The sequence below is a fragment of the Muscardinus avellanarius genome (genome assembly GCF_963383645.1).
Source record: "Muscardinus avellanarius genome assembly, chromosome: 2".
NCBI classification, from domain to species: Eukaryota; Metazoa; Chordata; class Mammalia; order Rodentia; family Gliridae; genus Muscardinus; species Muscardinus avellanarius.
Window position 1 is genome coordinate 187,356,832 of NC_137787.1, and position 21,305 is coordinate 187,378,136.

General features: G+C 35.6%; 1 protein-coding gene across 1 annotated transcript in view; it reads right to left on the bottom strand.

The window, feature by feature from the left end:
- Nucleotides 1-21,305, bottom strand: part of UGGT2 (UDP-glucose glycoprotein glucosyltransferase 2) — a gene marked incomplete at both ends in the record, with an annotated part of 131,674 nt that overhangs the window by 72,888 nt on the left and 37,481 nt on the right. Inside the window, 7 exons of the mRNA XM_080689494.1 lie at nt 7,527-7,662; nt 8,044-8,129; nt 9,680-9,799; nt 11,733-11,883; nt 14,491-14,582; nt 16,965-17,025; nt 20,790-20,889. Of these exons, the coding sequence (XP_080545620.1) occupies nt 7,527-7,662; nt 8,044-8,129; nt 9,680-9,799; nt 11,733-11,883; nt 14,491-14,582; nt 16,965-17,025; nt 20,790-20,889 (746 nt within the window). The remainder of the gene's footprint in view (nt 1-7,526; nt 7,663-8,043; nt 8,130-9,679; nt 9,800-11,732; nt 11,884-14,490; nt 14,583-16,964; nt 17,026-20,789; nt 20,890-21,305) is intronic.

Below are 21,305 nucleotides of genomic sequence, written 5' to 3' on the forward strand. Positions count from 1 at the left end.
TACCTCTGAGCTACATCCCCAGCCCTATATTTTAAATTTTGAAACAGGGCCTGAGTTGCAAAGGGCCTCACTAAGTAGCTGAGGCTGTCCACAAACCACTATCCCTCCAGTCGCAGCCTCCCAAATGCTGGGATTACAAGAGGGTGCCACCACGCCTGGCTGCTCGTCCATTTTTTGATTGGGTTATTTGTTTTCTTAGTGGTGAGTTTCCTGAGTTCTCTGTATATTCTAGATATTAGTCCTCTATCAGAGAAGTAGTTGGCAAGAATTTTCTCCCATTCAGTCAGCTCTATGTTAAGGTTCTTGATAGTTTCCTTTGCTATACAGAAGCTCTTCATTTTAATGCAATCCTATGTATTGATCCTCCTTTTAATTTCTTGTGCCTTTGGAGTCTTTTTGATAAAGTTTTACCTATGCCTATGTGTTGAAGTGTTGGACCTATGTTCTCTTTAAGGAGCTGCAAGGTCTATGGTTAGATTTCCAAGTCTTTGATCCATCTTGAATTGACTCTTGTGCAAGGTGAGATGTGAAGTTTATTTCCATTTTTCTGCATATGGTAAACCAGTTTTGCCAACACCATTTGTTGAAGAGGTTATCTTTCTTCCAGTGTATGTTTTTGACACCTTTGTCAAAAAATATAAGTGTGTGGATTTGTTTCTGAGTCTTCTGTTCCATTGGTCTATGTGTCTGTTTTGTGTCAACAGCATGCTGTTTATATTACTATGACTTTGTAATATAGTTTGAAGTCAGGTATTGTGATGCCTCCTGAATGCTTCTTGTTATTGCAATCTACTTTGGGTATTCTGGTTTTTTTGTTGTTCCAAATGAATTTAAGAACTTATTTTTCTCTGTCTTTGAGGAATGACCTGGTAATTTAATGGGTATTTTGTTGACTCTGTAGATCACATTTGGAAGCATGGCCATTTTGAAGGTATTCTGCCTATCTAAGAACATGAAATATCTGTCTACCTTCTGCCTATCTAAGAACATGAAAGATCTATCTCCTAAGGTCTTTCTCAATTTATTTTTTCAGTGTTTTTTTTTAACTTTATTTGAAGAAGTTTGTACCTCCTTGGTTAGGTTTATTCCTAAATATTTTATTTTTTGTGGGATTATCCTGAGTGGAGGTGTTTTCTGAAATTTTCAGTGGATTTATGGTTGGCATATGGGAAAGCTTCGGATTTTTAAAGATTGATTTTGTATCCAGATACTTTGCTAAATTTGTTGATCAGTTCTATAAGCTTTTTAGTTGTGTTTGTTGGGTCTTCTAAGTATAGTATCATGTCATCTGCAAATAGGGATAGTTTTAATTCTTTTCCTATTTGTATTCCTTCTTTTGCCTTATTGCTTTGGCTAGAGTCTCAAGTACTATATTGAAAAGAAGTGGTGATAATGGACATCCTTGTCTTGTTCCTGTTTTTACAATTTTTCACCATTTAATATAATGGTGCCTGTGGGCCTATTGTATATTGCCTTTATGATGTAGAGGTATGTTCCTTCTATTACAATTCTCTGCAGTGCTTTTAGCATAAATGGGTTTTGGATTTTGTAGAATGTTTTTTCAGTGTCCATTGAAATGATCATGTGATTTTTGTCTTTGGTTCTGTTCATGTGATGAATTACATGGACTGTTTTTCATATGTAGAATCAGTCTTGCATCCCTGGGATCAACCCTACTTGGTCATGGTGTATGATTTTTTTTTGATGTGGTTTTGAATGCGTGTTGCTAGTTAATCAACAATATAGGTCTGTAGTTTTCTTTCCTTGAGTTGTCTTTATTTGGTTTTTGTAATGTAGTCTATAGGTGTCAGCTGGTATATACAAGTGCAAATTGTGTTGTATACAATGATAAAGGTTGACTGAGGAGGAAGGTAATGAAGTACTAAATGCAATAGGGTAAAGTAACAGATAGGATTGAATAGAATGAGAGTCTGAATTTGGTGAAGTAATACATAGTAGAGATAAGAGATAGTCAGTATGTAGTAGGATTCTAGTAACCAATGCAAAGTATTTAGAATAGTGATATGAAGTGGAATTAATACAAGGCAAAGAAAAAAAGAGGGATGGAGAGAAGGCAAAAACAAACAAACAAAAGAACAACAAAAACAACAAAATTATACAACCCTACAAATACATGAATACTGAGCAGCCTTGGACCCTGCAGTCCTCCTGGGTCTGTATTGATTCTTTCAGCTGTTTAAGGTTCATTCTATAATAGGTTCTTGAGCATGTTCCAAGCTCTCTCATGTGCTCTGTAACCTATAGTAATGATGTCAGTTTTTAGCCATGCTTTTGGTCTCCTTCAGTGATTGGGACCTTGGCCTGGTCTATGTACAGGTGCCAAGTGCCACTGGCACATTTCCGGCTGCAAGCATGGGTCTCTGAGCTCTCAAAATGAACTTGTCTCTGAGATTCTCTCAGACTATATAGGCAGCTGGTATCACTGGGGTTGGATGTAGTGTTAAGCACAGGTCTCCACACTTTCCACTGATGTTGAGCGCGCATCTCTCCATACCTACGTAGGTGGAGTGTGCTGCTGGGACCAGACCCAGTGTATAAGTAGACCGAAAACTCCACAACTAGGGCTCTATTGGTGTGACTTCTCCTTGGTCACCACAATTAAGTGGTCTGTGGTGGTCTCTGGAGGTCCTACTAGGGCTCTGATCCCTGAGGATTGTAGGCCTTTTTGCCTGATTGGCCCTGAGGGTTGTCTGCTAATCCACACCTCTGGAGTCCCCAACAGAAGATTTCACCTCACCTTCACCAGGGTGAACCACAAAGTGTCAGGCCTGAGAGTCTATCTCTTGCTGCGTGAGTCCCTGAAGGAGTGCCAGGTAGTCTCCTTCAGGGGATAGCTGGTTCACTTATGATGTTGTTGAGCACCACTCTGGATCTCTGGAGGACATGGTGCGCTCTGCCGCCACTGCTGCAAGTCCAAGCTGGGGTCCATGCAGAAGGAGCCAACTACTTACAATTACGATGTGCTGCAGCTGCTTACTTCTTTTCAAGTTGTTGGCTTTTTTTGCTGGCATGTGTGGAGGCACAGTGCTGGCAGTCCCAGTGCTGGTGTCACTGCAGTCCCTGTAGCTGCAGGAGTTGGAGGCGGCTGGGGTACTTTTCTGCTCTCTTCTGCCTTCTAGCTTTGATTCTGCCATCTTTTAATTCTCAGTGTTCTGTTCAAATTTATGCCAGTTTCTTTCTTTCGTCAAGACGCTGTTATCATGGTGATAGAGATCTCGTATCAGGACTGATATGTGTTTCTTTCCTCAGTTGCCATATTCCTGGAAGTCCCCCTATCTCATTATCTGATTGTTGAATTCAACTTTTTATATTTGCCTTTTTTGTTCATTATATTGTTCTAATCTTATGTATTTACTCAGTTTTGATTGGCTTCACCTACCAATAATTGAAAGGGAAAGTTGAAATAACCTACTGTGATAGCAGATCTTGCCATTTCTGTTATATATTTTGAAGCTATTTTGTTAGCTGCATACAATTTATTTCCCCTTACTATTATATGGCTACCTTAGGCGTTCTTTGTTGAATATCTTCTTTTTGTTGAATATCTTCCTTGTGCATAATTTTCAATCTTTTTATAATCATTTTGGTAGTATCATTAAGTTTAATTTACTCACATAATTATTGATATGGTTGGATTTACTTTTACCATTTGCTATTATATATCTCATTTTTTTGTTGTTCATAGGTTCTTCCTTTACTCTTTTCTTTGGTGCTTAAGAGATACTTCTTAGTGTTTCACTTCATCTGCTGATTTTTAAACTATTTAAAAAATTATTTGACTTTTTTTAGGGAATAAAGTATATATCTAAAATTACCACAACCTATTTCTTATTAATCCTAATTTAATATTGACAAAATATAGAATTTAAGTTCTGAAATAGGTCCATTTACTACACTTTCCCTTGGACAATTATCTTTATGTGTTTATAAGTAGAATTTTTGTTTTATTTACTCTTATATCTTGCTAAAGGAAAAGCATATTTATATAGTTTCATATTTACCTACATTATATTTTATTTACTGTTACCACTTCATATCTTCCTATGGATTTGAATTATCATCTGCTGCCTTTTCATTTCAGCCTAAAGCACTTCCTTTAGTATTTTCTGGTGAGGTAGCAAGATTCATTCTTGATCTGTGAATATATATATATATATATATATATATATATATATATTTTTTTTTTTTTACAAGAATTACAGTCTGCTATATCTTGTTGATACATAAAAATATTTACTTTATGTATGCTGGTCAGTTTTATAATATTTACCAGGGGAGTGTTAGTTACTCTATAACTGCCAACAAGTTCATGTCTTAAAGTATGGTGGGTGATATTCCTAAACTAGCACTCATCAAATATTCATTAAGGATATAAGACACATGATTTAAAGTCTTAATCTTTTAAGGTGAGAAGATTAAATTATTTGTTAAGTGTGCTTATCCACTATGCAGTAGAGCTGGAATACAATACATTTACTATAAACACTGTGTTGGCTTTTTTTAATATAGCTAAATACTGGAGATAATAAATTTAAAAAGAAGAAAAGCCAGGTATGGTGGCTTACACTTATAATCCTAGTACTTGGGAAGGCTGAGACAGGAGGACTGCAGGTTTGCAACCAGCCTCAGTTATTTGGTGCAGTCCTCTGCAACTTAGTGAGATCCTGTTTCAAAATTAAGAATAAAAAGAAAATAGGGCTTGGAAATAGAATGCCCCTGGATTTAATTCCCAGTTCAATAAATAAATAATAAAAAATAAATAGAGGAAAGATTTATTAGGTGGTTCACAGTTTGGGAGAGTTTGGTCAGTGGTTGGTTGGTCCCATTGCTTCTGGGCCTATGGTGAGACAGAATATCATGTCAAGAGCTATACAAAGCTAGTTTACTTCGTAGTTGCCCACAAGTAAAGAGTGACAGGAAGTGGCAGGATTCCTAGCACCCCTTGGAAGGCATGCCTTCAATGACCTAATACTTTCTCTAGTCTCAAGTGGAGCAACAGGCCCCTCTAATGTTTCACCACCCCTTAACAGTGCCACAGGCTCAGACTGTCTTAATACATGGGCTTTGGCGGACATCCGAGGTCCAAACCAAACCACAGCATACTATATTCTCTATTACACTTGAGCATTTTTCATGTATCTTTTTATTCTCTCATTATTAAAAGTAACTTGTGAATGGAAAGCAATTAAACAATTCATGTGTGTGTGTGTGTGGGGGGGTTTACTGGGAATTGAACCCGAGCCACACCCCTAGACTGATTTTATTTATTTGGAAACAGGGTCTTAACTGGGTTGATGAGAGTCTCACTACTTGCTGAGGCTGTCTTCAAACCTTCAATCTTCCCATCTCAGCCTCCCATGTACTAGGATGTGTACATGGTGTGCCACCATGGTTGGCTAAACAGTTTTAAAGAGGTTTTATAATTCAGCAGAATGTTGGCTCAATAATGTCATTTTCTGAAGAATTTTGAGAAATCAGAAGTTTTTTTTTTGGACTGGGGATTGAACCCAGGGGCATTCTACCTTCAAGCTATAACTCCAGCCCTTTTTTTGTTTTTTTATTTTGAAATAGGGTCTGCTAAGTTGCTGAGAGTCCCAGTAAGTTGCTGAGGCTGGTCTCAAACCTGGAAATCCTCATATCTTAGTCTTCCAAGTAATAGGATTATAGGTGTGCACCATCACAGCCAGTTAAAGAAACCAAAATTTTGATGTCATGAATACACATAGCTTGAATATCTACCAAGTTTCTCATACCCCAGTGAATTCTCTAAACATTTCTTCCTCACTTATTTCTCCCTTTCTTTTTCTAGGCGTTAAGTATAATATATGGGCTGTCCTGCTTCTTGCTTTTATGCTGCTTTGTATGAAACCTATGAGTTCAAGTGTAATTATTTATTTATTCATTTTTTACAGTACTGGGGATTGAACCCAGAGGAATTCTACCTCCAAGAGACACCCCCCCACACCCCGGCCTATATTTTATTCTTTATTTTGAAACAGGATCTCACTAAGTTGTAGAAGGCCTCACTACGTAGCTCAGGCTAGACACAAACCTGCGATCCTCCTGCCTCTGCCTCCCAAGTACTGGCATTACAAGCATGTGCCACCATACCCACCTGTAATTCAGTTTTCCAAGAAATTAATAGTATCATGTTGAAAATCACAGTAGATAATTCAAAAGGCAAGTAATGGGCAAATATGCCATCAACTGCAAATTAATGCATGATAAAATGCTTATAGAATAGAGATTTGATATTGACAATTAGCATTACTTAAGTAAAGACCATTTCTTAATGTCTTCAGCTCTCTCAGTTTTGAATATCTTATAAATATTATTAAAATAACTAGATATTAATATTAAAAGATATAAGTCAATATGACTATGTCTCTCATAAACTTTTACATCAGTATGTTGAAAAAAAACCAATAAGGTCATATGTAATTCAGACAAATATTTCATGACACTATTTTACAGAGTAAACTTTACTCCAAAATAACTGAAGTATATATAGATTCTTTCACCAAAGGGAGTGAATTAATGAGATATTCAGTGATTTTTCTGAGAACTACAGAAGCAAAGTAGGAAATTTATACTCCTTTGGAAATTTATTTCTCTGAAAAGCCATTCCTTTATAATATTGGTTGACAAGCTAAAATGCAGTGCATATAAAATTAATTGAAGTCATTTTTAAGCTATAGCTTGTCTTTTCTTAATACATTTACTTTTCCATGATGAGTTATAAGAGTTTTAAAACCTCATTTATAAAGTAATCTTATCTCTGATTCTTCCTTAACCAGGTTATCAATTTCTGGCTTTTCTTACACAATATTTTTGTAACATTCAATATCAATCTTCCCTCTTTCATATAATTCCCTGACACTAAATGATTTCCTCCTTTGGAATTCTTTAGAAAGTGTCTATACATAAATCATTTGGAATATTTATCTTTGCAATAACCTTTCTGTTAATGATTTTTATTTAGGACCTAGTACAAGAATTCTTCCCCAAATAATTTTCTATTATGTTTTCCTCTAAATTTATATACACAATTTAAATTTATATAATAGCTGTGTAAGCCGGGCGTGGTGGTGCACGCTTGTAATCCCCACACTTGGGAGGCAAAGACAGGAGGATCGCGCAGGTTCGAAGCTAGCCACACGCGCTGGCTTAGGAGACCCTGTTTCCAAATTAAAAAAAAAAGTAAAAATAGGTCTGGGAGTGTAGCCCAGAGGTAGAAGGGCTTCCAGGAACCCCAGTACCACCAAAAAAAAAAAAAAAAAAAAAAAAAACTGTGTAAACTTAAGTAAATTAACATATTTTGGCAGAACCCAGTTGCCTAATTTATAGTTAGGACATCAATCTATACTTCACTATAGAAGGAAATTTATCATCTTAATTTATTTCAATCATTTCAAATTCACAAATTTGAAATCTTATAAAAATAATTATAGTAATGCAAGAAAACTATACATTTAAAAGAAATTTTATCTAGTGTATAAACTCACATGTGCTAAGAAAATAAATGCTTCTGACACACCATTTTCTTCTGCAATATAGTTGAAAGCTTGCCAAAGTGCAATGCCAGCATCACTGGTTCCATCGACTTCGTCGTCTGTGTTAAGAATGAATACGAGACCAATTCTGAAAAAAGAAGATGAATAAGGAATGGCACACCACCTCTTGAACTACAATAAAGCATGATTTAAAGTATTATTGAACTACAACATGAGATGAAGAAGAAGCATTAGTAAAAAGGGAAAAGGGATTGTTATTTGAAGTTTGTCATGCCTATTCATCAAAACCCTTATAGTTACTGGATTCTAAAAAAAGTCAAACATTCTCTGATGATGACATTGTCAAATTACCTTATTTTTCTGGAACAAAAATATGGTCAAAATATGTTTCCAGAGTGACCAGATTATATTCTTTTAGGAAGTAACAAGGTATATAGGATTGTTAGGCAGCTTAGATGAACAGAGTCTGTCCTTCAGTTGACAGATTAAAAATAAAATTTATAATTACCTAAGAGGAATTTTATGAAAATAGAAAAGTTCGGCAATTTTTATAAAATCGAAGGCATATTCTTGAGCAGGATCAATAAATAGAACCTAGAAGGAAGTACATAATCACCATTTTAACTTTAGAATTTTCACAAAATTAAGTCTAATTTCTATAGCTGAAAGTATGAAATTCAAGGTATAATTTTTTTTTCTTTGCGGGTCTGGGGATGGAACCTAGAGGCATTTGCATTTGACCACTGAGCTACACCCCCTGCCCTATTTTTTATTCTTTATTTTGAAACAGGGTCTCACTAAGTTGTAGAGAGACTCACTAAATAGCTGAAGCTGTCTGCGAACCACGATCCTCCAGTCTCAGCCTCCCGAATGCTGGGATTACAAGCGTGCACCACCACGCCCGGCTACAAGGTATAATTTTGTAAGAAAATCTCTCACCGGGCGTGGTGGCGCATGCTTGTAATCCCCGTGCTTGGGAGGCGGAGAAAGGAGGATTGTGCAGGTTCTAAGCCAGCCGTGCTGGCTTAAGAGACCCTGTCTCCAAATAAAAATATAAAAATAGGTCTGGGAGTGTAGCCTGGAGGTAGAAGGGTTTCCAGAAACTCCAGTACCACCACCACAAAAAAAAAAAAAAAAGGAAATCTATCAACCTAAAGAATCTTGAATATATAAAAATTTCACGTCGGGTGTGGTGGCACACGTTTGTAACCCCCGCGCTTGGGAGGCAGAGACAGGAGGATCGCGCAGGTTCGAAGCCAGCCGCATGCGCTGGTTTAGGAGACCCTGTTTCCAAATAAAAATGTAAAAATATGTCTGGGAGTGTAGCCTGGAGGTAGAAGGGCTTCCAGGAACCCCAGTACCACCAAAAAATAAATAAATAAATAAATAAATAAATAAATAAATAAATAAATAAATAAAAAAATTCACAATTTATAAATGGTTTCTAAAAGCTATATATTTAAATATAATTGCATATGGAACTTAATAAATTATTCATCTTTTTGGAAGCGTAGCATGAAGTGTGTTTTCTACATAAAGTGAAATTCCTTACTTTAAATGTTTATTGGCATCTCTGTGAAAAAAATTTTTGAAAAGACTTAGAAATTAAAATTTGTCAAAAATAGAATTAACATAGCTGCTTGCTCAAGATTCTTACAGGAAATAAGATATTTACAGGAAATAAATATGAAAACCAAAAAATAACCTTCTAGGTGTTTTTCTTCTCCATGTTTCAAAGTTACAATAAGGTTGTTCGGCTATTTAATAGTAATAATGAACCTATATGTATCGATGCAGAAGTGGTACTTTAGTATTTTTTCCCTGAAAGGCACTAAACTTTAATAGTTTTTATAATACAAAACAAAAATTCTATCATAGATTCCTGAGAAAATGTTAAAATAAAATTATCTGAGAGCTAAATAATAAGGCAGATTATGTGACATTATGAACTTTTGAGATGAAGTCAGTTGCGCCACCTCAGGCTTATGCATCAGACAAATATTTTTTATAACCAAGATGCCTATTTACCACTGGAAGGGTAATCCAAAATGAAGCTGTCATCCTTAAATCAGAAATATGTGTGTGTATATATCAAATAAATATATGCATAAATCTAACGTTATATATCAAAATAGAAAACTCACCAGATTATAAAAATTACGCCTTATGGGAGGTATAGTTCCTGAAAATACTGGCTTCAGAAGCTCTTGGTAACTCGTAGGCCATGCAGCATACATACCATCATTTTCTAAGTCATTAATCCACTAGAAAAGAATCCAGAAATCCATGAAAGCTATATTAAGATACCATTTTCAAAGCCAGATTTTTACTATATCAAATGACAAAAACCTATACCAATTTTCTATTTTTGATCAAATACAAAAAGCTGAATTATTCTGTAAATTAAGGAACATATCATGTACTATTTTATACTTCCACAGCCTTTTACAAACTTTAGCACTTCCTGAAAAACAACTAGGTTCCATGCATGTGTTTTTCACTACATGAAATAAAACTGTACAAAAATTACTCTTTGTAAATCATTTAAAGTGAGATGAGTACTTAATCTTAATTATCAGCAAGAAATGAGGTGTTTTACCATCCCCCCTTTAATTTCTTTTCTTTTCTTTTCTTTTTTTTGGCAGTACTAAGGATTGAATCCAGGGCATTCTACCTCCAAACTATACCCCGAGCCCTATTTTTATTCCTTATTTTGAAACAGGGTCTCACTAAGTTGCAGAAGGCCTCACTAAGAAGCTGAGGCTATCCTCAAACCCTGATCCTCCTGTCTCAGCCTCCTCAAATGCTGGGATTACAAGCGTGCACCACCATGCCTGGCTCCATTTTACTTTAAAGACTTGGGCAAAAGAGAAATAAAACAGCTTTTAAAAGTTAAATTATAAAATCAACACCTTAGATGTCCAGCTCTAATAGACCAGCCACTCCCCTACCTAAAACAATATAAAAGCTGAAGAGAAGCTTTGCACCATTGTTTAGGGGCAAGGGCTGAGCATCAATGAGCACTCACAGACTGAGGAGTCACAGTCCTTGAGAGCAGGGGACTGACACTGAGCATCAGTGAACACTCACAGACTGAGGAGCCACAGTCCTTGAAAGGGCTGAGCATCAGTGAACACTCACAGACTGAGGAGGCACAGTCCTTGAGAGCAGGGGACTGACAGGCAAGCTCCACTTTCACCTCAGCTGTGCCGGGGCGCAGGCAGTGTTCAAAACTGCAGCGTGGAGGAAGAGGGTTCACACAGAAAGGGACAGACTGGGCTGGAAAGCTGAAGTCAAGTTAAAGAGGTCCTACTGCTGGGATCTGAAGGGAGATGGGGGAAATGAGTGGAAGAAAGTACCAAAATAACTCCATACAAACCCCTCTGAAGCCATCTGCTGACTCCTAAGCTGCAGAAATAACTCCTTACCTGTGACAAAAAAGAAAACTGAAGCTGCCACCATTCCACGGGACTGAGACAGAGGTCTGAGCTCCAAGTGGAGCTCTTGTGCTAAACACTCACCTGAGACTCGGGAAAGGCCAGATGCTAGGAGTAAGGAACCAAACAAATGCTCTTCAAGCCTAAAAACAAGCCGCAGCGGAAGGGAGCACCTGCTGCTGCTCTCTGCTTCTAAAGCTTTTTGTAAATTTCTGCCCTTACCAATAACCGTTATGCAAAAAGAAAAGATAAAGATGGACCAAATATTAAAATGAGAGAGAGAGAGAGAGAGAGAGAGAGAGAGAGAGAGAGAGAGAGAAGAGAAGAGAAGAGAAGAGAAGAGAAGAGAAGAGAAGAGGAGAGGAGAGGAGAGAAGAGAGAGAGAGAGAGAAGAGAGAGAGAAAGAGAATGCCAGGCACAGTGTGCAGGGGAGGCCACCACGGCGGGCCCGGGCTCGCCTCCTGACACTCACTCCTCAGGTCTTAGCTGCCTGGTGTTTTTTTACTGCCGCTGCCGTTCATGCGCTTATTCTGTGGTTCCTGCTGTTGCGCATTCATCTTTGAAGCTAGAAAGGACACTGAATGAGTGAGTAGGTATTCTTAACTGAATCTAAACTGGGAGGAGAGATGAATCTTTAGTTTTTCTTTTCACTGAGTACTCTTCAAAATGATTAAATTTATTGCAAAGTCTGCTAATACTTAGTTTTATGTTGTCTTATATATATTAAAAGTTTCAGAAGAAGGAATAAATGAGCACTTACCACTATAGAAGCATGTCGGATATCTATAATGTAGTTATATTCCCAAGCACGTGAGTTTAATTTTAAAAATTTGCTCATATTTTCCCCACTGATGCCAAGATTGTGAAGACCATTCATCATTTTTCCTTCTAATTTCAGCATATCCAAAATACTTCATGTTCAAAAAAATAAAGGTTTTATTTTAATTTGGCAACATCTAAAAAAACTTTCAAAGTTTGATAGATTTCTCAGCAATATAAATAAATTCCACTAATGTGTACAAATACAAGAAAAATATATTACTGAATTAAAATAATAAGATGAGTACTTCTAGTTATCAAGGGTACATGCTTTTTCAGGAGGAATAACAAAATTTTATTCATTAAAAAGAGAAGATAACAACAAATACTGTATTCTTTAACAAAGTAGTTAGGATATGATTAGCCCCAAAACAAAGATAAGGAAAAAAAAATAGGTTACATTTGAAAAACCAACTACAAATATAAGATCAAACAGACATGAAATATAAACTTTTAATACACAGGACATCCTACTAAAGCTTAGCAAACAAATTAAAGTATATATATATATATATATGCATATATATATATATATGCATATATATATATGTCGAATATCCCTAATCCAAAAATCTGAAATGCTCAAAAATAAACTTTGAGAACTGATATAACATCACAACCTTATATGATGGGTTGTAGTCAAAATTTAGGAATGCTGAGCATGGTAGTGCATACTAAGACAGGAGTATTGCAAGTTCAAGGACAGCCTCAGCAATTTAGCAAGGCCCTCAGCAACTTAACGAGACCCTGTTTCAAAATAAAAAAAATAAAATAGGGCTGGGGATGCAACTGAGAGACAGAATGCCACTGGGTTTACTGCACCATCAAAACAAAAACAAAATCCCAGGCATGCAAGAAAATATGGTATACAATTACCTTCAGGATGTGTGTGTGAGGTATAAAACATAAATGAATTTCATGCTTAGCATTGAGTCCTATCCTAAAGATATCTTATTCTATATATGGAAATATTCCTAAATTTAAGAAATCTGAAATCTGAAACACTGCTGGTCTCAAGCATTTTGGATAAGACACGCATCCAACTTGCATAACAATTCAAAAGATGGTAGAGAGTATTATTGTTCAAACAACACCCATAGTAAATAACCCTATTAACAAAGTTTGAGCAATCTGAATCTTTAAACTACTTTTTACCAAGTTATTATGGTGTCCCAGAAAAGTGCACTTCCTTGCCAGAGCTCCTGTGAACCTCCCGACCACCCCAGGAAGTCTCAGATGACACAGTGAGGCTCAGTCAGTGAGGCCTCCATCCCGCCGCTCAGCTAGTGCGGCTGAGCTGGACAGGCACACTAGAGGAAGGCGCTGCTTCCTTGTCTCCTCTTATCTGTAGGGATAATGCTTTAGACTATGGTCAAGCATAATTTATTTTTGAAAACAGAACTCTTTACTAGGCAAAGAGGAACTTTTATATTCCATAAACCAATTGCTAAAATTCACATTTATTAAACTTAACCTAAAGGGCTTCATTCAAACAATCCAGTCATAAAAATTATTTTGCCTTTCAAAAAGGAACTCAGAGGAGGAAAGCAAAGTATGGATTTCAGAATATAATCTTCAAGGAAACTATAGAGATCCATGTGGAGGGGGGAAAAATAGGTCTAATGCCCAAACTCTTAATAATGCTTTTTATATAAGAGTTTCAAGCTGGCCTGTGTACATGACTTCAGATCTGTATGTTTGCATCATAGACAGTTCTGACCACAAAAAGCAAGCTCTTACCAGAAAAAAAATTCTATGAGGAAATAGTACTGAACAGAGTACTAAGTATCACAAATCTCAAACAAGATGTAGTGTAGGCTGTATCACTACCTCATGTATGGCTTCCTGAAGTCCTTAAAGTTTTAGTCTAATTATTTTCTGATTTGTAAAATAAGAACTTTGTATTTCTTTGCCATTCAAAAATTTAAAAATAATCATCCTACTTTGCAATGAGACACTTTAGAATAATGGGCTAAGTACAGGTCTACCATTCATCTGAAAAAATATCTCCAAAGTTTCTGAGTTCTGATATTTTAATAAACTTTGGGCTTATATATTGTGATACACTACCAAAATAAAAGAGTCATTGTGAACAGCCAAAGACGAGCATTTGGGAGCATAGGAGGGTGAGCAATGGACACAAAACACATCACCATAGGGGGAAGACGTTCTGCTGCTCCACAGCCAGGTGGGTGACTGGAGTGACAATATTTAATTATATACTTTAAAATAGCTGGAAGAAGGATTCTGAATGTACCCAATACAGAGAAATAATGTCTGAGGTGACAGAAATGCTAACTATCCAGATTTGTTATACACTGAATACATTACCAAAATATTAACTGTATCCCATATATATGTACAATTATTGTCAATTAAAAACTTCCACGTATTTATTTGTCTTATTATTAAAGCCACTCTTTGCAATTCTGATTTTGTGTGTGCAGTGGTGGGGGATGAAGCCAGAGGCATTCTATGTCTGAGCTACAACCTAAGCTCTATTTCTTATTTGGAAACAGGGTCTCACTAAATTGCTAAGGCTATCCTCAAACCTGCAATCCTCCTATATCAGCCTCCCAAGTACTGGGATTACAAAAGTGTGCCACCATGCCCAGATTTGCAGTTTGACAAATACTAAATTCAGGATAAGGTTTATCTTTATAGAAACTATAGTCTATATCAACAATTTTAATACCTACCTAAAAGGATCAAAAGCACCCACTTCAACACGAAGGCCATTTATAAATAGGCAAGCATTACCTGGGTGGATGTCAAATTTATCTTGGAGATGCTTGAAATAAAGAAAAAGTAACAGTTAACCAAGTGATATAAAAACACTGATCTATGTCAGGGATCACCAAACTACTTCTATAAAGGGTCAGGTAGAAAATATTTTAAGCTTTGCAAGCTACTGTTGCAACTACTCACCCTTGCCTTTGCAGCACAAAAGCAGTCTGAGACATGTGTAAAGAAACAGGCATGATTATGCTCCAATACAACATATATTTATAGCAAATAGGTGGCAGGTCAGACTTGGCCCAAGGGCAGTAGTTTGCCCAACCCCAATCGAGGTGATAGGTATCTTATGAGAGGCTAGAGACAGAATTCGATGCCAGAATATTTTGATTTTGCATTAAAATTCCAGTATTACAATGAATAATTATTATATTTGATACATACAATGTGTATATATTCACACACAATTAATAGAGGGTACATTCCTGTTGTTTGAGGCAAAGATATCCCAAGTAAAACTTTGGTGTATGCATAAATATTTGAAGCTCATTCTAAATTGATAAAAAATTTCCACTAAAGTAGTGTCTGTATTTTCACTGTGTTTTACTCAATAAACATTTCCTGAGTGCCTGCCATGCACTAGAAACAACCTTAGGCAAAACAAAAATTAAAAAAAGATGACATCTTGTCAGAAGAGCCCAGTTACCAAAAACATGGTGTGAATACTGGACCTGATATAAATCTGTCTTGCTATTTACTACCTGCAAAATTTGGGCAAATTCAATTAGTCCTCAGTTTCTTCATCTATAAAGTGGGGATAATTATAGCTATCTCACAGGTTAACTATAGTTTGAATGTAATATATACATATATGTGTATATGTGTATATATTTATGCCAAATCACATAAAATGTTCACAAATAAAAGCTTTTATTTACTAATATCAGAGTAGGCAAATTGGTTTAGGAAGAAAATTTTAAACCTGTGCTTATAACATATGATAAGTGGAAAATCAAATTTGTACAAATACTCAAAATGCAGAGGAAATAACAAACTTGAAGAGATGTTCAAAGAAAGCTTTACAATGGTGAACACTTTTCTATCATCATCACTCAATATGACAGGTGAGCTATATACAGAGAAGGGAGAGGAGGAACTAAATTTGTAACAGGACAGAAAATGTTTCCAGTTTCATAAAGAATACTGGCAAGAGATTAAACCCTAACACAAGGTTTGTAGATAACATTTTAATTTGCCTTAGCTACTTCTGTGCCTTTCATAGGAGGGCTAAAGCATGGGCTTTCAAAGGCCAATTTCAGGACAGGACACAAGAAAGGCCTGAAAGGGACAAGGAGCAGGACCACAGATATCCCCGTGCACATATACAGAAGTGTGAATTCAGGTCCCATAGCTTATCTCCACATGGGATAGAGTTTGATTCCATACTACGTTTATGGTCCAAAAGCATAAACTTATACTTTTGATTTAAAGTGCGATTACAAGCCAGATGTGGTGGTGCACGCTTGTAATACCATATTTGGAAGGCTGAGACTGAGGATCGCAGTTCGTGGACAGCTTCAGCTACTTATGCCCTCCTCAACTTAGTGAGACCCTGTTTCAAAATAATGAATAAAAATTCGGGCTGGGGTTGTAGCTCAGAGGTCAAATGCCCCTGGGCTCCATCTCCAGACCCGCAAAAATAAATAAAGTAAGATTACGTTGGTAGTGCCTCTACATTTTAGCAGAAAGAAATGTGAATCACCATAGAGAAATAAAAACTCACTTCTCTTTTTTAAGAGGGAATGGTTTATTTATTTCAATATGTTACTAAAACTTTTTCAACTGGGTGGATCCCAAGACTACTTGAATTTTATAAAAAAATATATTTTATAAAATATATATTCATATATATATATATATATTGGTGGTACTGGGGTTCCTGGAAACCCTTCATTATGTAATTGTGTAATTTAAACAAGCTCTTTCATAGTGCTGATTGCAAAAAAAAAAAAATTACCTGAGTATCTGGCCATATTGTTTTTTTTTCGGACAAATAAAATGTCACAGAGTATAATTTAACAAGCTCTTATAGCAAACAATAAGACACATTCTAGATTTGCACTGAAAAAAGTAAGCGGGTGTGGTGGCGCAGGCTTGTAATCCCAGCATTCGGGAGGCTGAGACTGGAGGAAAAGCCCCTGGGTTCCACTCCCAGTAACACACACACACACACACACACACACACACACACACACACACACACAATTTGGCTCATCAGATTATGCTACATATAGTAGACAGTATTAAGTATAAGAACCTGAATTGCTTTAATAATCAAAACAGTACAAGTAACATTTTCTTTTTTACAAAATCAGTACTCTAAAGTGTGAAGTAGTGATATTTGTGTGATAATTTTTTTAAAATAATTCAAACAAACCTTTTGATTTTCCTGTATTTCTTCCCTCATATGTTGATTTACAGAAATTTTGGTCAGAGATCTGAAAAAAATCAATACTGATATAATTAGTTACTGTTTAAATGGTAGAACTAATCAATAATTCAATATAATACTTCGGAGAAGAAAGTAAAAACTCCGAATGCTTTAAGATTTTGTCCAAATATGACAACGGTACCACAGTTTTTATTTGACATAGCATTTGATTCAAGTGGAATGCAGTCTCAAAATTTCATATGTATTCACCATATTCAGTAAGTGTTGTCATAGCTTGTTTACTATTAAATACTTATTTTTAAAAAATGCCTGAAAAAACTATTTGTATTGTTTTACTTGTACAGAAATGTTTTGTATTAATTATCAGTACCATCATATGTGTGAATGCAAACAGGCAACTTTCAGCATATCTGTAAATAATTTTTATTAATCTGGGATCTTATCAGAACATTTGAGTTAAAAAACACAGATGCTACACTCATCCTTCAATATACATAGGATTGGCTCCAGGATCCCCCACAGATGCCAAAATCGATGCTATTCAAGGTTCCTTATATAAAATGGCATAGTGTATAACCTATACATATCCTCCTGTATACTAGATTCCTTAGAATACCTAATATAATGCTATATAAATAGTTGTGCTCTATTTTTAAATGTTTTTATTTGTGCATTGTAATCATACACCTAAATGGAGTACATGATGGACAAGGCATACATACACACATCTCCCAATTAGCCCTTACCCAATTCACACCACACTCCCTCCTCCCTTTCTCCTTCTCGTGTTTGGCTTAGTGATTGGCTTTGGTATGTTTGTGAATGTACGTCATGTACATTACAGAATTTCCCTCTTTCCCTCTCCCATTCTCCTCAGGTCACTTTATTTGCTCATATATAGTATCTCCTTCTTCATCTAGAGTTCCTCCTATGACTCATTTTCTCCCTAGCTTCAGCATATTAAGGAGACCATCCAATTTCTTACTTTTTATGACTGACTAATCTTACTCAGCATAATGTTCTCCAGTTCCATCTATTTCCCCATAAATGACATAATTATTTTTTTTTATGGCTGAGTAAAATTCCATCGTGTACATATCCCATTGTTGTTGTTGTTGTTGTTGTTTGGTGGTACTGGGGATGGAACTCTTCTCCAGGCTACACTCCCAGACCTATTTTATATTTTTATTTGGAAACAGGGTCTCTTAAGCTCGTGAGGCTGGCTTCGAACCTGTGCGATCCTACTGTCTCTGCCTCCCGAGTGTGGGATGATAAGCATGCGCCACCACGCCTGGCCATATCCCATAGTTTTGTAATCCATTCATCTGTTGATGGGCATCTTGACTGGTTCCATAGTTTGGCAACTGTGAATTGTGCAGTTATGAACATAGATATGCATGCATTAACTTGGTAGTCTGGTTTCCATTCTTTTGGATAGACACCCAGAAGTGGTACTGCTGGATCAAATGGTAAGTTCATTCTCATTCTTCTGAGGATCCTCCATACTGTTTTCCAAAGTGGTTGCACTAATTTGCAACCCTACCAACAATGTATTAGAATTCCCACTTCATATCTTCGCCAGCATTTGTTGTTGTGTTTTGAATGATTGCCATTCTAGTTGGAGTTAGGTGAAATCTCAGGGTAGTTTTGATTTGCATCTCTAATTGCTAATGATGTTGAAAATTTTTCATGCATTTATTGGACATATGAATTTCTTCCTTCATGAAGTAAATATTTAGTTCACGTGCCCTTTTTTTCATTGGGTTATTTGTTTTCTTAGTGCTGAGTTTCTTGAGTTCTTTGTATATAATAGATGTTAGTCATCTATTGGAGGAGTAGGTGGCAAATCTTCTCCCATTTGGTTAGCTCTCAGTTAAGATTCTTGATAGTTTCTATTTTTAAGGAGTAATGACAAGAATCTGTACATATTCAGGACAGATGCAATTTTTCCCTAAATATTTTCCAGCTGTGGTTGGTCCAATGTGCAAATGTAATACTTGCAGATAGGGAGAGATGACTGTACTGACTATATTATTCACTCTTGAAGAGTTTATAATTTCTTTATAATTAAAAGACAGAATTTTAAACATATATTTCTGTGGCCTATATTTACTTAACTTAAAATCCCTATGAATGCTTATTATCAACTTAAAAACCACGACTGTTAATTCAAACTACTGCTTTCAGGAAAGGTCGAGAAGAAAGCCATTCCTTCAAATCCACAAGTATGTTTTATCGTCCAGAGTCTGGCAGGGTTAGAAGAAATTATAACACAAAACTTCACATTGTAAAATTTTCATTCACTTACTAAATATTCCATTTTAATATTTACTAAATGACAAACTTCAGAGATATGCTCAAACATACAATTTAGCCAGTAAGCAATTTTAGTTTAGTTTGCAAATTTTCTAATGACCATTAAGAGTTGTGCTGATTTAGCCAGGCATGGTGGCACAGGTTTGTAATCCCAGTACTTGGGAGGCTGAGACAGGAAGGTTCAAGTTCCAGGCCAGCCTTAGCTACTTAGTAAGGCCATCTGCAACTTTGTGAGACCCTGTTTCAAATTAAAGAAGAAAAAAATAGAAATGGGGGTAAAGGCTTGAGGGTAGAATGCCCCTGGGTTCAATCCCCAGGACTACAAGAAATAAAAGAGCTGTGCTGACTTGATGTCAGAGATAATCAATTGTCTTATTAAAATTATTTTATATATATGATCTAATTTCAAAAGTTGTTAGTTAAGAGCAGTGTAGCTAAATACATGTATTTATACAGACCCAAACATATCTAATGTTCTAATGTATAAATCCTGACTTCTCAAATTCTTAACTGTTTAAGTTAGGCTAAAAGTCATATCAAATTAATCACATTCATTATTAACATGTATGTAGGGTTACAAATCCCTCTATTTTTAGGGTAACATTAAAAGGTTACTTGTCATCATGTCACTGGTACATTATTTATCTTTCAAAGGTAAAACTGTAGATTCAAGATTCTATAATTTGTACTGTTGGTAAACATAAAATAGTGTTTAAGACAAAAAGAGACTTAGCAATCAATGAGTGCTTAAGTTGGTCTCCAATTCCCCTCAAAAACCCACTACTGGTGCGTATCGCTGACTTGTCACCTGCTACAACTCTCCAATATAAGATAACTTATTTTATATTTTACTTGTTGTAATTTTTATTGTCTTTCCTAACCAGAATACAAATGTATCAAAGTCATGCTATTTTTGTAAATCCTCATAAAATCTGAAATTTCCATATTGGTCACTTTTAGAGTGGCATATGTATTATGTATTGAAGTGGAAAATGTTTAATGTAACATCAGTATATTCTATAAGCCATTCAGTAAGATATCCTATAGGCAATAATACTCCATATGGTTAAAGCATTACTGTTTGAGGTCTGAAAGGCAACAAATTGAGCTGACAGCACTCTGGGTACAGAACTCCTAATTTAGGAAAATACTTTTCATTATTCTTTAGGGAAAGGGAAAAATATCCCCTTACTGTTTAAACATTTTTTTCTTAGGTCATATTGTCTAATCTATAAGAAACTAGTTAAAAATATTTTCCTTTCCATTAGCCTCTAATTCAGTAGTTTTATTTTGTAACGTGAATACAAGTGTGTACAAACCAACATTTTGCTCTAATAAAAAACCCAACATACATAATGATGCAAGGTCTTAACTTTGAAAAAGCTATAAATAGTAGAATTGGCAACCTCATGATAAATAAAATCAGCTTTTCTGATAAAACTTATTTCATGCAAAGAGTTCTAGCTACAATCAAAATTATATACTTTAAAGTACCTGGCTTTTATAGGGAAGTTCTGGGAAATGTCCTTCATCAATTTTATGGAGTCATAAACTGGAGTGGACATTATTTGAGAAGCTGCTTGAAAACTAAGATCTGGAAGGAAAAAAATATCAGTAAGGAATAGAGTATAAAGTTAGGCCTTTAGAAATATTTCTATGCAATTTAATATTTTGTTCAATTCTTTTCCACACATATCCATATATAACTTGATTAACACTCATACTTGGCATTTTTAAATTTTTTAAATGGAAAGGTATCATTTATGACCAACTAAGGTAAGCATTATAGTTTTGTGAATGAGTAAGTAATTACTTAATACTTATGTTTTCCACAAATTACAGTAGGATTTCATTCTAAAGAGCTATATGAAAAGAAATCCTGATATAAAGTTATTTTTCTACTTAGGTATTATGAAATGTGACAAAAAGTTTGATAAAAAGAATAAGAAAGGGGAAAAGAGAGCTTTGAAGAGCCAATTCCAAAAAGAACTTAAAGACCCAAGACCTAAC